Consider the following 11,701-nt stretch of genomic DNA (forward strand, 5'->3'; position numbering starts at 1 on the left):
TTCACAGTCAACAGGACTCCGGCATCTCCAATGGAGATTGATGAAGGAGCTCCAAAGCATGACTCAGAAGAAACAGTTCGTTCKTGGATAGATGGTCCTTTGGCCAGTTATGGTAAACTTATGGATCACCTAGTGACATCATCTTTTATATTGTCTCCATTCACCAAACATTTTCTTACACAACCCCTTGTAACCGGAGATGTTGCATTTCCACGTGATGCTGAGGTTTTTGTGAAGGTCCTGCAATCTATGATTTTGAAAGCTRTGCTCCCTGTATGGACACACCCACAATTTACTGATTGCGGTGACGAGTTYATTGGTACCGTGATATCTATCATCCGTCATGTTTTTTCTGGGGTTGAAGTGAAAAGTGTAAGCAATGCTGGATCACGTCCTTCTGGTCCTCCTCCAAATGAAACAACTATATCCACAATTGTAGAAATGGGGTTTTCTAGATCTCGAGCAGAGGAGGCTCTRAGACAGGTGGGATCAAACAGTGTGGAGTTGGCAATGGAGTGGCTGTTCTCACATCCAGAGGAAGTTCAAGAAGACGATGAACTTGCYCGTGCACTTGCTATGTCCCTTGGTAATTCTAGAACCGATGGAAAGGATATTGTTACAAGTGAAAGTAGTCAACAGATTGAAGAGGAAACTGTGCAGCTACCCCCTGTCAGTGACTTGTTGTCTACCTGCAAAAAGCTTCTAGAAATGAAAGATTCTCTAGCCTTTCCAGTTCGRGATCTTCTTGCTATGATATGCTCTCAAGATGATGGTCAATACAGGTCCAATGTTGTATCATTTATCCTTGAGCAGGTAAAGCTTTATAGTTCCAATGCTGATGGTGGAAAGAATAACATGCTATCCTCCCTCTTTCATGTSCTTGCTTTGATTCTTAATGAGGATAAGGATGCAAGAGAAGTTGCTTCTAAGAGTGGTCTGGTTAAAGTTGCAGCAGATCTTTTGTCGGACTGGAACTCTTGTACACATGAGAATGAGACATTGCTTGTTCCTAAATGGGTGACGGCAGCTTTTCTTGCTATTGATCAGCTTGCCCAAGTTGATCAAAAGTTGAATGCTGATATTTCAGAGTTGTTAAAGAAAGATGATGTTGGTAACCAGAATGCTTTAGTGATAGACGAGGACAAGCAAAGTAAGTCACAACCAAGTTTGGGATTATTCTCGAAGCATATTGATATTGAAGCGCAAAAGAGATTTGTTGAGATATCTTGTGGCTATTTGACGAARCAGCTTCCTGCTGAAACAATCCATGCTGTTCTGCAGCTATGCTCTACACTGACAAGAACTCACTCWGTCGCTGTTAGTTTTCTAGATGCTGGGGGATTGCCTTTGCTACTATCTCTGCCTACAAGTAGCCTATTTGTTGGCTTTGATAATGTTGCTGCTACTATCATTCGCCATATCCTTGAAGATCCCCAGACTCTCCAACAGGCGATGGAAAGTGAAATACGGCATAGTGTTGTGACAGCTGCCAATCGACAGTCTAAYGGAAGGCTYACACCCCGTAACTTTCTGTTGAATTTGACTTYTGTMATTTCAAGGGATCCTGTGATTTTTWTGAGAGCTGTGCGGTCTGTGTGCCAAATTGAAATGGTTGGTGAAAGGCCATATGTTGTCTTGCTAAAAGATCGTGAKAAGGATAAGTCTAAAGAAAAAGAAAAGGAAAAAGAGARAGGAGATGAAAAAGATAAACCACAGACTACAACTGATGGTAAGATGAGTTTGGGTGATATCAACTCACTAGCTCYAGGTAGCGGGAATGCCAAACTTCCCGAGACAAATACCAAGAATGTAAAAGTTCATCGTAAGCCTTCTCAAAGTTTTGTTACTGTTGTTGAGCTGCTTTTGGAGTCTGTTATTACTTTTGTACCTCCTTCAGAAGACAAAACAGTGGCAGGAGAGGGCTCTTCAGTGATAGATATGGAAATTGATGTTGCTTCAAGTAAGGGTAAGGGGAAGGCTATTGCCTCARCATCTGAAGAGAAAGAAGACAGTGGCCAGGAATCTTCTGCATCTTTGGCCAAGGTTGTATTTATTTTGAAGCTCTTAAAGGAGATTCTTTTGATGTATGGTCCATTTGTTCATGTTCTGCTACGGAAAGATGCGGAACTTAGCAGCAGTCATGTCCCTCCCCTGAAGGGTCCTACTAGTATCGGTGCTGGTGGAATATTTCATCACATTCTTTGCAAGTTTCTTCCTCACTTGAGAAGTTCTAAAAGGGAAAAGAAGACAGATGGRGACTGGAGGCACAAACTAGCCGGTCGAGCGAGCCAGTTTTTGGTGGCTTCTTGTGTGCGTTCTACGGAGGCAAGGAGGAGAATTTTTATAGAGATCAATAATGCTTATATTGACTTTGTTGACAATTGTAAAGTTCATCGGCCTCCTGGAAATGATATCCAAGCATTTGTTGATCTACTTGGTGATGTACTGGCTGCTCGCTCGCCTACAGGTTCTYCAATTTCAGGAGAAGCTTCTGTTACTTTTATAGACGTCGGTTTGGTGAGATCGCTTACACGAACTTTACACATGTTGGACCTGGATCATGCYGAGTCGCTAAAGATTGTACCAGGGCTTGTGAAGGTTTTGGAGCTCGTCACTAAAGAACATRTTCATGCTGCTGAGGCTACTACCGCAAGAGCTGAGAATCCAACAAAACCTYCTGAGCATAGTCAACGGGGGGGAACAAGTAATGCTGGCGATCTATCTCACTCTACAGAAACTGCATCTCTACCTAATGCAAGTTCTGCACCAACTGAAGTTGTCGAGCCTTTTAGCACTGTCCAAACCTATGGTGGATCTGAGCCTGTTACAGATGACATGGAACATGATCAGGATATTGATGGAGGTTTTGCTCCTCCAAGTGAAGATGATTACATGCATGAAACTTCTGAGGATACAAGGGGTCTTGAAAATGGTCTTAGTTCTGTGGGAATAAGATTCGAAATTCAACCTGATATTCGTGAGAGCCTTGACGAAGATGATGAGGATATGTCSGGGGATGAAGGAGACGAAGTTGATGAAGATGAGGATGGAGAGGACGAAGGACAAAATGATCTGGAAGAAGATGAAGTGCATCACTTGCCCCATCCTGACACTGATCAAGATGATCATGAAATTGAAGATGAGTTTGATGAGGACATGATTGAGGAAGAAGATGAGGATGATGAAGACGATGACGGTGGAGTTATACTAAGATTGGGTGAGGGAATGAATGGCATAAATGTATTGGATCATATTGAGGTATTTGGTAGAGACCATAGTTTTTCCAACGATTCTCTCCATGTGATGCCTGTTGAAGTTTTTGGTTCCAGACGCCAAGGTCGTACAACTTCTATATATAATCTTTTGGGGAGGTCAGGTGATRGCTCTGTTCCATCTCAGCATCCACTTCTAATGGAGCCTTCTTCGTCGCGTGTAGTTTCTTCCCGACAAGCAGGTAACTTTTTCTTGTGGATGGTCTTAGCAATATAAGTGTCTTTATACATCTTTACCTTGTTAAGAATCCATTTCTTTTGTTTGGGTAATATCAAATGTTTTTGCTTCATTCTCTGCTACTTTGTGCTGGTCATACTCAGCTTCTTTGTTCCCCTAATCTGTGTTTACTAATTTTTCTGTTTCGCTTCTCCTTCCAGAAAATGCACGTGATGGGCACCTTGAAAGAAATTTGGAGTCATCCTCATCACGACTGGATTCAATCTTCCGGTCTTTGAGGAATGGTCGCCACGGACAGCATGGGCATCGTCTTAGCATGTGGACCAATGACCAGCAAAGTGGTGGATCTAATGCATCTAGCATCCCCTTAGGCCTTGAAGATCTGTTGGTTTCTCATCTGAGGCATCCGACTCCAGAGAAGGGCTCTGATCAAGACAAAATGGTGGAGGCTCAAACTAAAAATGAGTCTGGTCAATCCCAAGGATCAGCTGGGATGGTACCTGACACTGCTGCTGAGAACAATGATAATGGGGATCAAGTTCCTCCTGCTTCATTGAGTGGCTCTCGTGATTCTGGAAACGCACCAACGGTAGATGAAACTCAAGGGGGCACTGATGTACCGGTTGGACAACCTCAATCTGTGGATATGCAGTTTGATAGCAATGATGCTGTTGTGCGGGATGTTGAAGCTGTGAGCCAAGAAAGTAGTGGAAGTGGAGCCACATTAGGAGAAAGCCTTAGAAGTCTGGATGTTGAAATTGGAAGTGCTGATGGCCATGATGATGGGGGAGAGAGACAAGGTTCCTCTGATTTGCGAACAAGGAGAACAAATGTATCAGTTGGGAACACGACATCAATAAGCGTGAGAGATGCAGCCCTTCATAGTGTAACAGAGGTTTCAGAAAATCCTAGTCAAGAAACAGASCAGAGTGATTYGGCTCAGGATGCACAGCGTGATGGTGCTGGTGGTTCTGCGCCAATTGACCCTGCATTTTTGGATGCACTTCCTGAGGAGTTACGTGCTGAGGTTCTTTCAGGCCGACAGGGTCCAGTGGCACAGCCTTCGAATACCGAACCACAAAATGACGGAGATATAGACCCTGAATTCCTTGCAGCACTTCCCCCGGACATTCGAGCAGAAGTTTTAGCACAGCAGCAGGCACAGGGGGTTCACCGGTCACAAGAATTGGAAGGTCAACCTGTGGAGATGGATACTGTTTCGATAATTGCTACATTCCCGTCAGAATTAAGGGAAGAGGTATGTCTTTTCTTCAWATAATACTAGTTGCTTGTGATTTCATCCTGGTTCCATCGTTTTTCTTAATATTCATTTCTTTTGAGTKTTGTCAATCCTCAGGTCCTTCTAACGTCCTCTGATGCCGTTCTTGCTAATCTCACGCCTGCTCTTGTTGCGGAGGCAAACATGTTGCGGGAGAGGTTTGCTCGTCGTTACAATCGGACACTTTTTGGTATGTTCCCTAGAAGTAGGAGAGGTGAGTCATCTAGAAGAGGTGAAGGAGTTGGATCTAGCATGGATAGAACTGGCGGAATCATTACTCGTAGGTCAAGTGGAAGCAAGCCTGTTGAAACTGACGGKRCTCCTTTAGTTGRCAGAGAAGATCTTAWAGCAATGATTAGGTTGCTTCGTGTAGTTCAGGTGAAAATTTGGTATACTGGTTTTCTTCCATACATGCTCACATTTTCTCATCAATCTTTATTTTTGTTTTTACACAGCCACTATATAAACCTCAGCTCCAGAGACTGCTYTTGAATTTGTGTGCTCACGTTGAAACCCGATCGGCTGTAGTGAAAATATTRATGGATCTATTAATGCTTGATATAAGAAAGCCTGGAAATAATTTGCATGCTTCTGAGCCATCATATAGGCTTTATGCCTGCCAAAGTCATGTGATGTATTCTCGTCCTCAATGCTTTGATGGTAAGGATCTTATYAATGATTGCTGGTTACTTGCTTGTAGGAAGCAAAACATTTTTAAGCTAAAGTTATGATCTTTATTATAGGTGTYCCTCCACTGGTGTCACGGCGTGTTCTAGAAACTTTGACATATTTGGCCAGGAATCATTCGTTTGTTGCAAAACTTTTGCTTCAGTTCAGATTCCCTCCAACAGCTGGCCAAGAGTCTGAGAGTCTTGATCAGTCTCGTGGAAAAGCTATCATGGTTGTTGAAGAAAATGAAACAGAAAAGCAGCAAGAAGAAACCTTAGCCATATCAATGCTGTTGAGCCTCTTGAATCAACCACTTTATTTGAGAAGTATTGCCCATCTCGAGCAGGTTAGTCGTTGGACTAATACCCTCTTTTTTCGCAATTTTGTAAGTTCAATATGCAGAGACATTGCAATTGTCTGATTACTGTTTGATCTGTGTTTCAGCTGTTGAACTTGTTAGATGTCATTATTGATAATGCTGAGAGTAAGCAAGCTTTGGTTGAGCAGGGGGTATCTGTTACTGAAGAATCACCTGGTCAGACGTCTACAGTAGATATTAATGCTGGTGGGTCTGGCTCGAATACCAAATCGTCCAAAGCTGATTATACTTCTAAGCCCTCATCTTCTGTTGCTAATACRGAATACGACTCTCATGCTATTCTGCTAAACTTGCCACAAGCAGAACTACGTCTTCTCTGCTCACTGCTTGCACGTGAATGGTAAGGGCAGTCTTTTCGGTTCGGTTTGCTGATTCTGTGTCAAATAGATACATATACATACATACACACATATGCACATACACACACATGCACATACACATACATGCACATACACACACACACACACACTCTCTCTCTCTCTCTCTCTCTCTCTATCTATACCCTTTTCTTTGGCTTCTTATAATCTGCAATATAGTTGTGCATTGTTGACTGTTAAGCTAACCATTCTCTATGAGATGACTCTGAAAGATGGGTGCTCATTTGGTCCATATGTGTTTACTTGTTGCTATGAGATCATTTTCATGTCTGTCTACAATGACTGAAAATCTGGTTTCTACAACTGCATGGCATTCACAATTTTCATCCCTGTGGTTTGTTAATAATTTCAATTTTCATCCCTGTGGTTTGCAATTTATTGCTATTATCATACCTTTAAAGTACAAGGGTCCAAAACAGTAAAGAATTGTAAACCACAGGAACCGGAACAGCAATAAATTGTAAATCATAAGGATGAAAATAGCTATGAATCATAAACCACAGGGACAAAAACCGGAATTTCTAAACCATAGGGACGAAATCGCAATTTTTAACAAACCACAGGAACTAAAAACATAATTTATTCCATTTTAAATTACTTGTGTTAGCATCTTATTAACGACCTCATGCCTGAGACATAGAATCATCCATGCCGTTCATATTATCTGAAAGTTCAAACCCGTATAAATATCACCATGCAAGTGATAGTGGTCATTGTTATTATGGGTGCTTGTTGCCAAGTGCATTGTTTTTGAAAAGTTTTGATGTGGATATGTACATGAATCTGTTCTGTTCTGTTGTGTTGATATTGATTTTGTTTTTGTAGTTTATCGGATAATGCATATGCTCTTGTGGCGGAAGTACTGAAAAAGTTGGTGACGATTGCACCACGTCACTGTCATTTATTCATAACAGAGCTAGCTGGTGCTATGAAGAACCTTACAACAGTGGCCATGGATGAATTATGTCGATTCGGTGAAATTGAGAAAGCACTTATTACCACAACTGCTTCAGATGGAGCAGCAATCTTGAGGGTCATACAAGCATTAAGCTCACTTGTTGCTTCACTTTATCAAGAAAAAGACCACACACTTCCCAAAAAGGATCAAGCTGCCACCCTTTCTCTAGTTGGTGACATAAATGCCGCTTTGGAGCCATTGTGGACGGAATTAAGCACGTGCATCAGCAAAATCGAGAGCTACTCAGATACTTCACCTGATATAATAACTGATTCATCGATGATTTCAACATCAAGACCTTCTGGTGCAATGCCTCCACTTCCAGCCGGCACTCAGAACATCTTGCCATATATAGAATCTTTCTTTGTTATGTGTGAGAAATTGCATCCTGGGCATCCGGGTGGAGCGCAAGATTTTGGTGTGGCTGCAGTGCCTAATATTGATGAGGCCACCACTTCTGATGGCCAACAGAAAACTTCTGGGCCATCGGCGAAGGTTGATGAAAAGCATGTAGTATTTGTGAAGTTCTCGGAGAAGCATAGGAAACTTCTCAACGCTTTTATTAGGCAAAATCCTGGATTGCTTGAGAAATCTTTCTCCCTTATGCTGAAGGTCCCTCGTTTTATTGATTTTGACAACAAGCGATCCCATTTTAGATCTAAAATCAAGCATCAACATGATCACCATCATAGTCCTTTGAGAATCTCTGTAAGACGAGCATACATACTTGAAGATTCGTATAATCAATTGCGGATGAGATCCACACAAGATTTGAAAGGTAGATTGACCGTTCACTTTCAAGGGGAAGAAGGWATTGATGCAGGTGGTCTTACCCGAGAATGGTATCAGCTTTTATCAAGGGTTATTTTTGATAAGGGAGCTCTGCTGTTTACAACTGTTGGCAACGAATCTACGTTTCAGCCAAATCCAAATTCTGTTTATCAGACAGAACATCTCTCATATTTCAAATTTGTTGGAAGAGTTGTGAGTGCATTTGCTTTTCATCTTTGGGGTCGGAACTATATTCGTTCTTTTTCTTACTTTCTGTAGCTTACGATTCCACTTTGTTGTAGGTCGGGAAAGCACTATTYGATGCTCAGTTGCTTGATGTTCATTTCACAAGATCGTTCTACAAGCACATTCTTGGGGTGAAAGTGACATACCATGATATAGAAGCTATCGATCCAGGTTACTTCAAGAACTTGAAGTGGATGCTCGAGGTGTGTTTATTGTCATATTTGAGCAACTTTTGGTGAACTTTTTGTGATATTTTTGAATAAGTTTTGGTGCTAATTYMWTTTKKKKTKKWWRWWMTTCTKCWGMAKRATRWYAKYRRYRWYMTWSWWSWWMYAWYWWKTAKTRWYGMKGMTGAWGARRAGMWGMTRWTRTKKKRWRRAASARMRGWRRWAWWWTYTWMTRWWRTAWWMTWMTKRKRKRAWWAWKRTSRTYWTWWTMATSATAACTGTGATTTTCATAATATAGGTGACCGACTATGAACTGATCCCTGGTGGAAGAAATATTCGAGTGACAGAGGAAAACAAACATAAATACGTCGATTTAATYGCTGAGCATCGATTAACTACGGCAATACGTCCTCAAATAAATGCTTTTCTGGAAGGGTTTAACGAATTGATTCCTCGGGATTTGATATCTATTTTTCATGATAAGGAATTAGAACTGTTAATAAGTGGGCTTCCAGATATCGACTGTAAGTTCCCTTTATGTTTCATCATTGTTATATTGCAACTGTTACTCCCYCAGTCCCAAAGTAATTGTTCATATTTCTATTTTAGCTTGTCCYAAAAGAAGTGTTCACTCCCAAAAGTTAGTGTTTACTTTCYAATTCTACCCTTAATGATGTAGATTGAGAAATTCATTACTCCCTTTGTTATTAAGGGTAAAATTGTCATTTGGTTAATTGAAGTGTAATAATTACATATTTCTAAAAGTGTGCCTTTTTCATTGTGGGCATTTATATTTTAGATGATGGAGTATAATTCTWTGCTTTTCCAATATATATTCGTTTCTTAAATATACATGTTTATGTTCTCAGTGGATGACATGAAGTCGAATACGGAGTATTCTGGTTACAGTGCTGCTTCTCCGGTTATCCAGTGGTTTTGGGAGGTTGCTCAAGGCTTCAGCAAAGAAGACAAGGCTCGTTTGCTGCAATTTGTGACCGGTACCTCAAAGGTATCTTGTTTTATTTGGACTCTTTCTTTAAATGCATATTTGGCAAGAATAAAACAAAATAAAACGAGCCCAATGTATCCCATCCGGAGGTGGGGTCTGGGAAGGTAGATGTACGCAGACTTGACCTCTACCATCAAAAAGTGTGTGACAAAGATGGAAATATATTTTGGCAAGAACAAGTTAAAAAAATTCAGCTCGTTAAAATTATGTTGCTAATTAAGCCTCTTCTTTTTCTTGCAGGTGCCTTTGGAAGGATTCAGTGCATTACAAGGCATCTCGGGATCTCAAAAATTTCAGATCCACAAAGCATATGGAAGACCCGACCATTTGCCTTCCGCTCACACCTGGTAACGTTTCTGTTTGACTACTTTAGCGCCTGTATGTAGCAGCTTAATGAGACTCGGAGCTTATTCGGTCAGCTATATATGACTGTTTTATAGTGGCTTAATGACATAGAAAGTGGCTTATTCAGTAAGCTTCTGGGGGAGCTTTATGTAGAAAGCCAAGTAGTTCTTTCTAAACCTGCTCCTTCCAGTTAAAAAAAAAATGCTCCTTCCATCTATGAAAAACCCTCCCAAACAAGTCTTCCCAATCTATACAGACATAGGAATCCCACATAGACAGCTTTATTCATAGAGGATTTAATTGAAAACTAACCTAACAGCCCCTGCCTTTGTTGAATATATCAAATTTTACTCAGCAGATCAAATGGTTTTATGGTACACCATGAAAATCTTTTTAAGCAGATGATCTTATCCCCAAAACCCATTCTCTTTCTGGTTTATGCTTATAATGGGAAAAAGGTGTACTTTTAGTGTGGGTATGATACGCAGGACAGGATAGTACAATAACTTGTCCTCTCACGCTTGGTGCAACATTAGACTGAGATGGGACTTGACTTGAGTGGGACTAAAATGCACTTTTTTTTTTCCTTAATGGTTCATAGCTTATTCTGTCAGCTATATGTGACTGTTTGGTAGTGGCTTAATAATATAGAAAGTGGCTTATTCAGTAAGCTTCTAGGGGGAGCTTTATGCAGAAAGCCAAGTTTTTTTCCCCAAACCATCCCCTTCTAATTAAAAAACACACTCCTTCCATCTATGAAAAAACCTCTCAAAGAAAAACCTTCCCAATCTACAGAGACATATTAATCCACATAGACAAGTTAATCCGTACAGGAATAGAAAACCAACAAAACAAACCCCTAAAACCCCAACACATTCATAGTTCTCTCACTTGCCTTCCTCAATCTCACCTGTCCAGTCCCGTCTGCGTATTTATGGACTGAAATTTCCTGCATTTATTTTTAGGTGGAGAGAGTATATAGTTTTAGAGTCCAATAAATTAAATGTATGACAAGAGTAACAATGGTTTATTTATTTATTTAAATTTTATGCAGTTTCAATCAATTGGATTTACCAGAATATCCTTCAAAAGAACATCTGGAGGAGAGGCTATTGCTTGCAATTCATGAAGCTAATGAAGGGTTTGGTTTTGGTTAAAAAGTGAGAGGAGAAGGTGATGGATGTAGATAAGATTTTTATCAAAATCAAACAAGAGATACATGCGTTGATATACTAGTGTACAGTTTGAGCTTGTCAAAAAATTGAAGTTTTTTTCTTTCTAATCGTTATTTATTTAGTTGGCAGTTTTTATTTGTTGCCAATTTTCTGTTAGAAGTTGGGTTTGCAAACTTGCCCTGCAATTGTACATTGGAACAGTTTATTGGCTGTTTTACTTAGTTGCATTATATTAGAGTCATTTAGCATCTGAATCAATTATATGATTCAACAAGTTTGCTTGTTTATGATTATTAGACTAATTTATGTTTTTTGTCCCTGTGGATTTCCGTCTCTAGACTTTAAGTGGACCAAAACAGAAACAGTGGAGTTGTAACTTTAAAAGACTGAACAACAGCAAATTATAAATCATTCTAAACGTAAATTTTTGTRAGGCCATCATAATCTTGAGACTTGTCTAAATTCCAGGTTACTGTTGTAAGAATTTACCTTGTATTGTTTTTGTAAATAAATCTATAAAAATAATTTTATAAGAGATATAAATCAAAATTGTTATGAAATATGTAAATTTATAGTTATAAAATTGTTGAAAATTGGTTTCTTCAAGTCATGGTTTTACAATTTGGTTTGGTTTGGTTTGGTTTTCGGCCGTGGTACTATTGAAGTCATGGGCATTTTGCCATATGAAAACTGAAAAGAAATATAAACCATAATGACGAAAACTGTAATTTGAGAAACGAGGGCAAAAACTGTAATTTTTCAACAAAATAGGTTTACACCAAATATATATAGATCGCCCCCACTTATACAGCCATCAAAATGGATTGTGGTAAGCATTTACTATCCGGCAAGCGTTTACCGGGTAAAAGTTTTCTC

The 11,701-nt window shown here is 39.9% G+C and overlaps 1 protein-coding gene across 1 annotated transcript in view; it reads left to right on the forward strand.

Annotated features, from left to right (window-relative positions):
• The window catches only part of LOC112504624 (E3 ubiquitin-protein ligase UPL1-like), a 17,319-nt gene extending 6,192 nt beyond the window's left edge, over positions 1-11,127 (forward strand). Inside the window, 12 exon segments of the mRNA XM_025108573.1 lie at positions 1-3,454; positions 3,651-4,708; positions 4,808-5,107; positions 5,185-5,389; positions 5,473-5,744; positions 5,843-6,117; positions 6,980-8,096; positions 8,186-8,398; positions 8,595-8,820; positions 9,166-9,305; positions 9,546-9,652; positions 10,705-11,127. Coding sequence (XP_024964341.1) covers positions 1-3,454; positions 3,651-4,708; positions 4,808-5,107; positions 5,185-5,389; positions 5,473-5,744; positions 5,843-6,117; positions 6,980-8,096; positions 8,186-8,398; positions 8,595-8,820; positions 9,166-9,305; positions 9,546-9,652; positions 10,705-10,807 — 7,470 coding nt within the window. The 3' untranslated portion in view covers positions 10,808-11,127.
• The last annotated feature ends 574 nt before the right edge of the window (positions 11,128-11,701 follow it).

Source organism: Cynara cardunculus, unplaced genomic scaffold (assembly GCF_001531365.2).
Source record: "Cynara cardunculus var. scolymus isolate 2C unplaced genomic scaffold, CcrdV1 Un_Scaffold_6222, whole genome shotgun sequence".
NCBI lineage: Eukaryota > Viridiplantae > Streptophyta > Magnoliopsida > Asterales > Asteraceae > Cynara > Cynara cardunculus.